This window comes from Bremia lactucae, linkage group LG2 (genome assembly GCF_004359215.1).
Source record: "Bremia lactucae strain SF5 linkage group LG2, whole genome shotgun sequence".
Classification (NCBI taxonomy): Eukaryota; Oomycota; class Peronosporomycetes; order Peronosporales; family Peronosporaceae; genus Bremia; species Bremia lactucae.
Genome location: NC_090611.1, coordinates 2,841,026 through 2,854,978, shown reverse-complemented (window position 1 = coordinate 2,854,978; position 13,953 = coordinate 2,841,026). Strand labels below are relative to the sequence as shown.

Sequence of the window (13,953 nt, the reverse complement as noted above, 5' to 3'; positions counted from 1 at the left end):
AAGTCCGTTGTTACGGACTGCCGACACTCTGCCGACGCAGGCAGAGATTGAAACGGAAGCACGGGATGAAGGACTAGGCTTCACCCCTTGACAAACCTCGCAAGCACGAATGGACTTGCGCACGAATTTATACTTGCGATCCAGTAGATAACGCGACTTGTTGCGCGCGCTCTACGCGGTTTGTATCATTTTGCATAATCGCTCAGCCGATTGCAAAATTGCTGGCTTCACAGACCACGTGAAATGGTCTATCTCGGTCTGCAACCACCAATCTTGGCGATTGCATCAAGCTTTGCTTGATACTCTATAAAGGAATCCTGACAATCAGCGTTCCATGAGCATTATATTCTTCTTAACTAACAAGAGATTTGTACTGGCGTACTTTTGGAAGTACGCCGCTAAGTCGAGAATATTACGAATTTAGTCAAGGCGATCACTGACTGGCCGGTGCCAGTCGATGATTGCCTGGTTCAGTGCGTAGACCGGGTTTGCTCACGATGCACGCAAGAAGTGGTATCTCGCTCGCAGCGAAATAGAAGTTAGTTAAGCACTCCCGGTACCTCACGCTTTAGTAGCTTAATTTTTGCCGGTTTTGATTTTAAAAATTCGTGCTACCCCTTATGGATCACGCAACGAGATATCTTCGACGCTAATGACAGTCAATTGAGCTCTTTAAGCAAACTCACTCTTAAATGCCCGTTTGCTTCGTTACGTTTGGCACATTGTCCTCGCCTCGGCTATGTACACCTATATCATCGAAGTACGTCTGAGGTTGTACCTCCTCATGGGTCGGAATTCGTTCACGACCGGGCAGGAAAATGTTGCCAGAAATCGATTGTCTTCGTAGCATCGGCGGCCACTCCCAAGCATACTCTTTGGCAATGACGGCAGTCATCGGAACTGCCTTTCAAACCATCAACGTCGGAGAGTGATGGCCTGTCAGGCCTACGCTACACTGAACTCAAAGTTGTTAAGCGTTACGTCTTTTTTAAACTTGGGAGCGGTTTGTTTCAATTTAAGCTTGAAATGTTTTTTTTAAAACATAGCTGTGGGATTGGGGCTAAGGTGGACTCTTTGTCGTATTAAACTTCTTGTGTGTGAACATTTATAATAGGTGTATATCTAGCCGATTTTTATTCGATTCCAAGACAACGTATGTATATGGTAATAGCAACAAGGCTGTTGCTTTTTTATAACGATACTGATGCACACAGCATCGATACTGGTGGTACCAGTGAGAGCAATTAAGCTCTCACTGAAGAGGAGAATTCTATATCCGCAGTGCACACCGACCGCACTGAACACAATAAAAATCGAGTATGCAGGATAATTTCTGCTGCTCGAGAAGCAGTGGTATGCTTCGGGCTGGATTCCTTTAATGATGCGAAGGACTGACAGAAACAAGATGCTGATCAAAGTGGAATAGCAAATGTTCTTTAATCTTAAGTTAGTGATCTTGTTCTACTGGCAACGGTATACCTACCCGAATATGTAGTGACAAATGTGGGCAGTAAAGATTACTTGGCAATTACATGGACCCGTTTTGCTATATTGCACCGCCAGGGTAATGCAGCTCGATCGAGTTGTCTCCGCCCTTAGTACCAGTACGAGGCTTATCAAGTTGTGAGTCAGCACCGAAACGATTCTAAAATCATCCGCCAGAGTTGATGGTTTCGGGCCAGACGGTACAACTAATGCGTCTATCGACGAGCTGTCGCCAGCCCGTTCGGTTGCCAATTGATCAGCCGCAATCTTCGCTTGATCACTCGCCCCATTGATGCAAAGATTGTTCACTGTCGTCTGCAAGTCACAGCAACAGTGACGCTCATGACCCACGTACTCAAGCAATCGCCAAAAGTCGCGACTGTGATAATCATGTTGGCGAACAGTCGGGCCAGACGAGTAAGTCGATCCCGGACTTACCCTCCTCACCATCCTTTTATGGACTTGAATTGTCAGAAGCGCTATCTAGTCGAGTGCTTCTTGAATTACCGCGAGGTGAAAGTACTCGAACGAATTATCTCGTTTAAGGGCGAGGGTATGCAACCTTGCATGATAGTTGAAAGCCTCGCTCTAATGTTAAATTAGATGTTTCATTAATTAGAGCGAGGCTTTCAACTATATGGCGAGTGTATCCAAACTTGCATGATATTTAAAAGCCTCGCTCTAATTTTTAATTAAATGTTTCATTAGAAATTAGAGCGAGGCATTTAACTATCATGCAAGTTTGGCCATCAAATGAGATAACTCGTTTGAGTACTTTCACCTCGCGATAATTCAAGAAGCACTCGACTAGAAAGCGTTTCTGACCCATTCTATGATCCCGAGGAACCATCGGTATAAGAGCGCTTCGCGCGCTCGTTAAGGACTTGCAGATTATCAATCCGTTCGCGCATTACAGAAGTGAGGCAAGCATTCTATTATTATTATTTTTGGTGAGTACGCCACCCTAATAGAATGAACTGCACTCTTAACGCAGCAGGGACATGCCTCTCTCGACAAACGGTGCAGCTTTTAGCGTGCACCTCGTTCTTCAAACCGGCCACGTGCTGTAACCATTCTGTCAAGGCATCGCGGCCTATTCTTTGCAAATTTTGTATAAAGCATTTCTGATACAAAGGATTCACATCCTTAGCACGCTTAACAGTGAACTACTGATGCCAGAAAAAGGTTTCGATGAAGAATTCGTTTTATCCTCACCATGTTTGTGAAGCCTGAATGTGTCGAAGAACGAATTTTTTTTGTATCGTTTGTTGGTCTGGAATGACCAACGAATTATGTTGCCCTTAGTGGACAACCAAGATTTCTATTCGGGAGCGACACGCAGCGTATTGCGGTCCGGCTTTCTTTGGCTAATGTTAGCAACTAAGCTAACATAACTTTGAAGTGATCTTTAAGATCACTCGTTTCTGGTGGTGTATTACAGCATCAAAATTACCGTTCTTTTTTCCGAAGTCATCACATTATAACTCTTCACCAAGAAAAGAATCGACGACTCGAACATCTCGGAAATCAATACTTAAGCTGTCTCGTCTGAACTCCTTGATTTGACGGAATCGGTCCCAGGCGAACCGGAGGCCTTTCTGGTTGTCTTCAAGCCCGACGTTGAGTCAGGCTCGAAAAATATGCCCCCAATCGGAGTTAGAGGCGAGGTCTTACCGCTGTAGACGCCTGAGCGGCTTCTCTTGAGTCAGCTTCATAAGCAGCTACACTTAGTCGTGTAGCCTGCAGTTTCAACACCTTAGAGGCGACGGGTATGGGCTTTGTTACCATGTGCTAAGAAGTAAAAACTAAAAAAGCGAACATTACTCCTTTACAGAGAGAGACAATAGAGCTCTCTGTCACTCAGTTACTAAGCCAAGCTTAGCAACTTAACATCTTCCTCTGCACGTCGTGTACGTGGAGGCACCTCATTTTCACTGTTATCAATGCAAGTCGGCTAGTACTGGAGTAGTATTAGCTATTTAGACAAATTCTTATCTCTAGATTTCACAGTAAATGCAATTTCGCGTATTTTGACGTGAGTTATCTACGTTTTAACTCAGGATATCTCAAATATACTTAATTGACACATTAAAAGATTGCCTGTGAAGCTCAGAATAGAAAAATATGTATTTTTATATCACAAGGGTTCTGAAAGTTAATGAGCACTGATTACGCGATCAAACGATATTACGCAAATTCTTTCGCTGTGAACTCAAGCCGACACAAGCTCAAAAATTACTTGAGCTGCTCAAATTGATATTTATTTTTTTATGTTTCCTTGCTGTTAAACTTTCCAGAATTGAGGTCATTTTGAAAGAATATTCAAATCATTGTTAGCTTTGAATCCATACACGATATATTTTTTAAATTAGGTTTGTTATATGGCTTGGCATGAGGAGGCTTTCGAATACAAGCCAGTCAAAGACTAGTAAATCACTTTAACTTTGCTTTGACCAGTAAAATAACATATATAAGATAACATATATAAGCAATTTAGACCGAAGTTAAACTTTTACACTACTAACACGCATTTCAAGCCGTTGTGCTGTGTTACGCGTCATTGCTAATGCTGAATCGCACACCCATACATTGTATTAAAAATAAGGCCAGATGCTTATTGTTAATACAATGTATAGGCATATGCGATGTGTAAAATGGTTCACGCTGCAACCTATCGTACAATTTTTCTTTGTAGTGCGAGAGTGGCAGTGGTCCGATAATATCAAAACTGAAAGGGTGTATCGTTACATGAAATTAACACTTAAAGGTTATTAATTAATATATAATCTAAAAGGTAGATACTATTTGGAGAATATTACTTTACATGGTAATATTCTAAAAGCTTATCCATTCGTAGATATAGACTATTATATCTACTTTCTCCGCGGTCCAGTCAGCGCTGGGCGCGTGCAAAGAGAAAGACGAATAAGACTTTTAGTACATGTTTTGTATTAGTTTTTAATCAAGTTAGTATTAAGTAGATAGACAAGAAGAGCTTAATTATATTAATACAATTCTCATTTAACCCTCTCTGAAGCAAGTGTATTAAAGAGAGTCTTCCTCTGCACGTACTAGTGTACGTGAAGTGACGTGAGGCACCACTTGCATTGAGGTAGTGCCAAGTGGACTTGTACTGAAGCAGTACAAGTCGGCAGTTCCCCGTTATACCTGGAAGCACTTTGTAGTCCATCCAAGGACCACAGTTCCATTATCTAACATGGACATGTTATGTGATAATGGAAGTTCGCATCACGTTTCGCGTGATAGCTACTCCTTTCTAAGTGACATAGAAAGGAGTGCGGTCGAACAAATGAGTTCGACCGTAGGAGACGATGCCATCTTGGCCATGCTGTCCGGTTTGGACAGAGATGCCCTCCATTCAGCCTACGCCAAGTTCATACAAGATGAACTTGACGAGATGAACGAGAAGGTAGCCTTGCTGAATCAGCAAGGCTCTCAACAGGCAGAACTGTTGAGGTTACAACAGGTACAGACCCCTGTAGCCGGGATGACGCACAGCGTCGTCCCGAAACCTTAAAGATTGCCATCTCTAAGTATACAGGAGTCGAAGAAGACTCCCTCTTAAGATGGTTTGTCGAGTTGGACGATACCATAAGGGCTCGTCACATCGTCGACGAGCAAATGCAAGTCGGATTCGCTCACGCACACGCGGCCCCGAAACCTTAAAGATTGACACCTCTAAGTATAGGAGAGTCGAGGAAGACTCCCTCTTAAGATAGTTTGTCGAGTTGGACGATACCATAAGGGCTCGTCACATCGTCGACGAGCAAATGCAAGTCGGATTCGCTCAGTCAAATTTGGCAGGTCGAGCCAAAACTTGGACATTAGGCCTTAAGTTGCGCGAACCATATGTCTTTGGGTTGCTAGAGGCTGTAAAAGACCGGCTTAAAAAGACGTTTGAACCACCTAGGGCTGAGTTCAGAGCTCGATCAGAGCTTCTGAAACTCAAGCAAGGCAAGCGCGATGTTCACGCTTATGCCCAGCACATCCGACTCATAGCGGATTGTATCACGAACAACCCAGTTCATGAACACACGTTGATTACGGTGTTCATGCAAGGTCTTACGGATGGTCCCGTAGAGACCACCTGTTCCGCTTGGAACTGGATACGCTTGAGGAAGCAATATCCGTTGCGGAACAGGAGGACTTTAGCTTGAAACAGGCTCAAGTTAGTTCGTCATCATGTCGTCCTCCAAGACGACACGAACTGGGAGGTCCAGAACCTATGGACCTCTCTTATGTCGAAAGCGAGAAACCTCGCTTTTCGAGCAATAAGCGATTGCAGAAATGCAATCGATGTCGAAAGTTAGGACACAACGCTCATGAGTGTAGTGCTCCACGCCCAGTACCGAAAAGTACTGAACGTAATTATGGACCGAATGCCAAAAAGGGCAACGGTTTCGGGTCCGACATTGTTGCGAAATCGCAACAGCGAGATAATTAGGGTGTCTGGCTCTAGCGATTTTCTAATTTAATTTAGGGGTAAGGCCAAAAGGCGATCTTAAGACGACTCTAAAGAAATAACTGTTGGATCTTGAATGCAGTGGAACCATACAGTTAAAATATTATATATGACGTCTTATTCAATACAGACGGGGGTGTAGCTATACCAAAAGAGGTGTGTGGTGATACCGGCTCCCTAAATTTGTCTAGCTATCCTAAACTTTCATGTCCCCTCTCCGTTGATGTTATGGAACTAATTTGTTGCTTTTTGGTGCCAATTCTTTCACGAAAAAGGTGCATTAAAGCGCAGCTATTTTTGTCAAATTATTCAGCCCGTGTCATTGGTGCCGAAGACAATGAGGCTTTGCGCGAATGCCAGCTTGAGAAAAAGTTTTTCACGTCGGTGATGGTGCTAAGTACCACAGGAAGCAGCAGCATGCCGTTAAGCACGCCACAAAGTACCACCATCATGTACATGCGAAAGTAGTACTTCTTAAATACGCGCGAGTCGGCCAGGGTCAAGACACTAAGACCAATGATTTTTGTTAACGTGATGCCAAAAATGACCGACGTGAATACCTGGTGTAGAGCTGCACGAGCACGCTCGTCACCCGTACCATGCGCCTTTGCAAAGAATCGGACGTAGTGACCGCAAAATTCCACCGCGATGCCGGCTGCAATGATCAAATTTACAATCGACAGACCATTCAGCATTATGTTTAGTGGCTGCATCAGCCCTAGCAGAAGCGCTACTAGGTTTGTCGCCATGAAAGCGATGATCAGTGCGTAAAAGATGCTGCCCAAGTATAGCATCGTGATAACAAAGATAGCAGCGAGCGCAAGACCAATAAGTCTGTATGCATCATTGATCACAGTCAAATACTGCTCAAAGTAGACATAGGTAAGCGAGTATACCCAGACATCCACACCAGTCTTTTTGCTAATCCACTCGGCAGCAGCAAGGTTTTGCTTGTACGAGTCAATGTAATGCTGCTGTGTTGGGTTTGAAGTACCCGTCACCATGTACGACCACGCTGTGATTTGGTCGCCGTAGCCATTGCTATCAAGCGTCACCGCTGGAGTCGAAGCGTTGACCGTTGGGATCGGCTCATCATCAATGCTAAACTGGCCACGGTAAATGGAGCCACCACCGTATGAGCATGATGAGCCAGCACTGGCTGTCGCGAACATGCTGAAGAGCGACATGTACTGAGCATCCGATACAGGCGGTACAGTCACAGACGTCGACAAACACGTGTTGGCTTCTGATCGCAATGTCGTATAAGTATTATTGCCGCGTTCGAGTGGTAGGTATGCATTTTCAGAATTTACACGACAACATTCACTATCGGGGTTCACAAAGCCCCAAAAATCGTCCATCCACGAGTATGTCGTACCAGGACTGATGTGAGTGATAAGCTTGTCGCCATGATTGGCAAGTGCATTAATAATGTTAGGGATCGAGTAGGTATCACAAACATCTTTTGACTTGCAAAATATCCTTTCGACACTTTCCTTGTTCAGTAACCAATTATCTGGATTCCTGCCGTAACCTGTTTCGACAATAAAGTACACGGGTACACCAGTCGCAAGGTACACGTCAAGCGCATTAAAGTATTCAATCATGTAAGAATTCGACGGCATTGCCTCCTTCTGCGGAAGGCCTTGTTCAAGTGACTCCATCGAGTAGATCGACAAAAGCGTCCACATAAGAAATACCAGCAAAACAATCAGCTTGACAAGTTTGTAGGTCAAAAAAGACGCGTATACATTTATACAATAGCCAAGAAGATGTGCAAGTGTGCGGTTCTCCAGTGCAGAATGGCGGGCATCTTCAGATCCAGGGGTCTTTGATTCCTGTGACACCGTATTTGGTGCCGGCTGCATGATCTGCAGGCCGCCAGCAGGTGCGGGTTCTGCTACAGACGAGGAGCGTCGAAAAATGATGTCGTATTTACCACTAAGTTCTCGGCGTTTATCAAGAGTAAGGATAGATAGGAACAAGGTTATTTGCAAGCAAAAGTTAACCGCCACAGCGCAGCTCGCCATAGCTGCAAACCACAGCACCACTGGCATCGCAGAGATCGAGCCGAAGGCGAAAGCTACAGATTCAGCGACAGAAGCCATAAAAATACTGGGACCAATGTACGCTAGACTCTCGGATACGATCGTCGTTGTTATCGCCTCAATTTCCTTTGGATTCTGCCCAAGACCAACAAAGATACTTGGCTGCTCACGTCGAAGTTGATCTTCTTTCTCAGTCATTGCATGAATAAGCAAGAAAATATTATCCACTCCAATAGCAAGCGACAAAAACGGAACCACTTCCATTATAATGAGCTGAAGCTTAACTCCAAACCACATGAATAGTCCAATAGTTGACGCCACACCACAGACAATACTCATCACTCCACAAAAGCCAGCTAAAATCTTTGAAGAAATAAAAAAATCACGACCATACTTTAAGCGATTGATTCCGAGCGCAATGTAAATGATCATTAAACAGTAACTTATTGCCACAGGACCCATGCCATTGCTCGATTCAGCATCAACCTCATCCTGAACCGAAATGTCAGCAAAAAAAAAGATGTCAAACACTGCATTAGACTTTGCCTCCTTCTTCATCGCCTTAATGTATTCACGCTCCCACTTAATCGCAGGCTCGTTCTTGTCATCGTCGGCATAATTGTAGTTCAAAATGGACGACACAAAAGCTAGAGAATCTAAAAACAGTGTGTAGTTGCTCTCAGCGCCGTCAGGAAATCCCCCAAGATACGTATTGTATAAATTCATGGGTGAACCAAAAGTTGACAAGCACGGGCAATCGCTCATTGTAGACGGAAGTGAGTCTTCACCCTCCAACGCACTTTTTAGCTCAGTACAGAGTGCCACATCCGATGTTGTAGGCGAGTATAAACAATTGCTAAAATGCTTCATATCAAGTCCATATTTTTCATAAATTTCGAAATGCTCCATGTTGTTCTGGAAGTACTGAGTGACTGAATTGATAGTGCATCCTGTACCCGTGGCCTTCCAGCATATATCATTCAAAGTTATTGTCTCAACGTCATCAGCGGAGGTGTAAATCACATCTGCCGCCACATTTTGAACGCGAATAGCCTCTTTCATAATCGAAGAGCGGTAGATGTTGCCACCATCCTTAGGCACCAGTATGACCTGCTCGGTGCGGTAGAATGGGTTGAAGAGTTTACCGTAATGCTGACGCTTCTGGTACGATGTACTAGACGTAGAAACCCATAATTTTATAGGGTCTGTTTCAATTTCTATATTGTACAGGCCAAGGACGCAGACGGCAACAACGGAGAGCACAACTAGAATGACCTTCTTCGGTTGGTTTCCAGTCGAAACAAAAACAGCCCAAACGCGCAACTTGTTCGTCATAAGTTCGTCGACGTAACTCAAGCGACCAGTGTTTGTTTCCACTGCGTACGCAGCACCGTAAATTTCGGGTATATACGGTCCAACACGGGATGTGCCAGTATGTGGGGTTGGAGCAAGAGGTCTACGCTCGCAAAAGGCAGCGGCGACGAAGCCTGATATGATAATGAACGCAAGAAGCGCACCAAAAATCACGAGAAAATAATTGAGTGGTGTCCAGTCGGTCACAGAAATATTAGAAGATAAGTATGCATTAAGCTCGGCCCAGGTCGGATCAGAAATAGTGCTTCTGCTGCCTGATGTTCTAGATGTTATCCCACTGACGGCACCGTAGCAAGACTCGCTATATACGCGAGAATCGTCTGAGCCAACGGAACACAAAGAACCGCACACTCCAACACAAGAAGTCATTTGTTCATTCATGGGTAAAATGCAATTTGTCAAGTTTGCATTGTCACAGTGACAAAACCGTTTTGCCTGCATCTCTTCCGGCATTGTATCCATGGTCGTCACATTGATTTGAAGTGGCGAGCCAATACTATTGAGCGCATATTTGCCCATAAAGTCCATGAGACCGTAGCCATCGCGACAATTCTGGTTGGGGTTGCACAAGAGAGAAAAGGAGCTGTCGTCCTCGCAAAAGTCATAGATATCACGAATCCAGTCGTTACCTACATAGTATGTGAGCTCCTCTATAGCAGGAAACACCGCGTCAGGATGCTCGTCATCGCCGTTCATAATGCGGATCTCTTTCACGTCCAGAAACAGACTATTGTTAGGGCTGCAAGTCATCTGACAAAATATATTGCGTAGATTTTCCTTGCAGGCCGAACACAGACCGGGGATCATGCGGACCTGCGTTGACAAACCCGTGTACTGAAACTCTGTGCAGCAGAGCATATCGTCTCCTTGGTCGCTCAGCTGGTTATAAAGTATGGGGCAATCTACTTGGAACTGCTCACGATTGGAATCAGACCACTCGGAAAATTTATTGGCAAAGCCAGCTCTGTAAGCGTCTTCGACAGACGTTGGGTAGTATCGGTTTGGGATAGCGGCGCTAGGGGTTGTCACGTTGACGTAGGATGAATCAAAAGCTACGCAGTGGCCAGGGGCACGCACTAGCAATCCCAGCTCACGCATAAGGGCGGGATCGTGTAAACATTCCTTGACTTTTGAGTAGCTGCAAGTGGTGAGTTGCGACCTAATACCGGCCAATACAGATGCGTTATCGGAGAGCGTCCATGGCACGTGGCCGGAGACAGACGAGGTACTCGAAGAGGCTATGACTGGAGAGCTGGGGCTGGTCGCCGTTGCTGTCTGAGAAACCATAGCTGCAGGTAGCAGCAGCGTTGAGAAGGCTGAAACGCGCATTGAGGACTTGTTCGGTAGGTATAACAACTAATGGCGAGCAGCGCACTCAATTCCGCTAAAAAGCCTCTCAATATCCGCTGGATGGTAAGTTAAGTAGGTAGATTTTTTTGTGAGCGTGTCTAGATCGAGGTGGCACTGCCACTGGCAGCGTAAAAATGCTACTTGAGTTGGAAAGTGGGAGTGGTGAATCCTCGCCAATCCATGTAGATATGCAAAAAGACGTTGATCAAGATCAGAAATGCACGAGCCACACATACTGTACAAGCCTTTCAAAACAAATTGAATAGAATATATAGTTGAGATTTTTCGTTTTATCTTTGTGAAACGCACGATTGTTTTATCAAAGAAACGAACAAATACAAAGCTGCTGGTCGGATAGATCCCCCTTCGCCCGGCTCTTTTGTGCGGCATGATGCAGTGAATCGGGGATCACAGACAACTCCTACATAAGTAATGGTCGCTAGCGAGGTTGTGTTGGCGATGCTGCGTCAACGTTGTGTTGGCAATGCTGCGTCAAAAGTTACCTCGATAACTGCCAACAGAATCCATGCTTGTTGTAGGTGCAAGTTAAAATTGTACGCTGCTGAGATGCGACGGGCTTATAGCACAATCAGTGCCTTTGAAAACTCAATAGTGGGGCACACAGGTATGCAAGAAAAGTTAGCTGAATTAGAATTACCTTACCTGCATATAGATCAAATGACGTAGCTTCCTGTAATTGTGCAGAGACGGTGTACACAATTTTCTCTAGTCGTAATTTTTAATTTCCATTAGATGAAAAAACGCGAGGAAGGCGGTGGTCATCTCGATCATGCGTATTGCTAAGCTTGCGCGTCGCAGAGGACGAGACAGAGTGTCTAAGTGGAACTGCATTCTCAATAAATTATACTCTTGGGTAAGCGGCGCTGTGAAAAGTTGCAGCCATTGAGTTGAAAGCTCCGACATACCAACACTAACTCGGGAAATTTAAAAAAAAGGCCTTTTCCCGAAAAAGCCCTCCTACAGTGCTTTTATGTCGCCGGTAGTTGTGCCGCTATGGTACATTTACTTCATGGCTTTACCTCCGAGTTTGGAAATGTCCATAGCCACCTTTTGCCGTTCTGTTAAGAACAAGGCGGAGTCAACGGACATTTCCCTCTGCTTAATTCAAAAAGGGAGATTTTTTTCCCTCTTTTCCTTCAAATGTCCTTACATTGACAGCTAGAGGGCGAGCCATTGACTCTGAATCAGGTACAGATATGTACCGGGTTGGCATCGATGCCGCAATGTGATCTTGTACCTGGCCGATCGGGGAGGATCCATATCGCATGAAGGCTTCAAGCCTTGCATGCTTGGAATATTATGAATTCTATATGTTCAAGCCCAAATAGAGTTTTGTACTTCTCATAAGCTGCGCGTTGCGCCTCTAAAAGTTCTGGCAATTCTTCCATTTCAGTGAAGGCGTAGTCTTATAAAGACTCAGGCATAGAGTGACTACCAGTGCTACCAGGTCTAGCGGAGCTACCTCGCTCCTTAAGTCAGAGGAAGACTTATAGATTTAAAGAGTCTCTTAGTTTTAAAGAATTAAAGGGCTTAACAACTCAGGGAGTCGTACAAACTATTAAAGCTTAATGAATCAGTCTAAGGAATTCAGGATTCGTAGAACCAAGTGGCAACTAGTGCCCGAGAGTGTACCTTAAATAGGCAACAATTTCTCACAAATCAATGCGCAAGCCTTAGGAAAGCACTAGACGCTTTAAGATCAAAAGGGGAATTGCACTTTATTTAATAATATAATCTAAAACCTTACCCTAGCTAATATAAAAATAGATTTCGGCCGCCAGATATGAATCTGGCGGCGACCACATTTGTTACCTACAATAAATGGAATTTTAGTAATGAACTATTTTGGAAAAGGATAAAAGGGTATGTTACCCATCGAGTGGGCACTATCGTGCAGTACGTCCATAGACGACGCTTTTCCTCGTGGGATACGCTAGAATAGCAAATGACCAGCATGTTTGCACCGCCTGATCAGGCTTTTCGCATGCGAGCACGGCTCCTAGCGACTCGACAGGGTAAAAGAACCCTAGGGGACTTTGTCCAGAAGTTGAGAACTCTCATTGCGTCTATGCATCAAGACCCGGTGCAAGAAGCAATTCTCGTAACCATCTTTATGGGGGGGTCTCAATGAGGCGTTGCCTGGACGGAATTATTCCGAACTCGTCCTGCTACTTTCAAAGAGGCAGTTGTCATAGCGCTACGCGCTGAGTTCGACTTTAAGTCTGCTCGTGTTAGCACGCCTGTTTACCGAACAAGCTCTTCGAGCACATGGGTTCCGTCTAATAGAACGAACCCATGGATCTAAGCCTCGTTGAGGAGGAGAAGAGGCACTTCAAGCGGTGGAACAGCATAAGAACATCCGTCGATGTTATATGTGCGGAAGCACGAAACATTTACGTCCGGCCTGTCCCCTACGCAATACGCGTAAAGCTCGAAAGAGCATCAATTCCAACCTATTCCAGAATTCAGGAACGGTGCGAAAAAACGTCGATATCTAGTAGGTGCGAGGCGCCCTACTGGGAGACCTAGGCTCTACTGAGCCTCTAGGAGGTGGTAGTAAGCAGGACCTAGCCCCAATTAGCGCGGTGCGTAATGGCGCTGGGCGTGAGTTCAAGCCTTGCTTGTTAGTCGCTCAAGCGACTGTGAAGGGCTTTGATAAGCCATGGCAAATTTAATTGACTCAGGAACGTCTTGCAATCATGTTCGACGTCTTCCCTTGAGAAAAATCAACAATACGTTGAGGTGTTTAAAGCACATGAAGTGATACAATCGATGTTCGCTTAGCGACTAGGACTCGTGTCGCTGTTCCTAAAGTTCCGTTGAACTTAGGCATAAAGTTTCTGGTCTTTGACAGTGTGGAACGCTTCCTCGTCCTTGATTTGGATTCGAGATATGATCTCATCCTTGGTATGGCCTGGTTTGAACACCATGAGCCACGGATCGTTTGGAGGTCTAATACCTAAGGCGCCACGCAATATTCCTAGCAAAGTTTCGGAAGTCATGAATCCACCTTTGCTAGGCAACAAAAGCGCTATTGGCGCGGATCACCAACTGAGTCTGTCAGTGTTTTCGATATTGGAATGTATGTGTTAATAAACTCCAATGTTGTAAACTTTGCTTTTAAGCCCGACTCAGAAAAAGAGTGTGGAGCAGCACGTACTCCGTCGAGTGACACTCGTTGAAATAATGATT

At 44.8% G+C, this 13,953-nt stretch overlaps 2 protein-coding genes across 2 annotated transcripts; both read right to left on the bottom strand.

Annotated features, from left to right (window-relative positions):
* Nucleotides 1-688: 688 nt before the first annotated feature.
* CCR75_002761 (uncharacterized protein) lies at nucleotides 689-895 on the bottom strand (the record flags this gene model as incomplete). Its single annotated transcript, XM_067960858.1, has 1 exon — nucleotides 689-895. One exon carries the CDS (start codon nucleotides 893-895, stop codon nucleotides 689-691), a length of 207 nt encoding a protein of 68 aa, XP_067821716.1.
* Nucleotides 896-6,273: 5,378 nt separating this feature from the next.
* Nucleotides 6,274-10,719, bottom strand: CCR75_002762 (uncharacterized protein; the record flags this gene model as incomplete). Its single annotated transcript, XM_067960859.1, has 1 exon — nucleotides 6,274-10,719. One exon carries the CDS (start codon nucleotides 10,717-10,719, stop codon nucleotides 6,274-6,276), a length of 4,446 nt encoding a protein of 1,481 aa, XP_067821717.1.
* Between the last annotated feature and the right edge of the window lie 3,234 nt (nucleotides 10,720-13,953).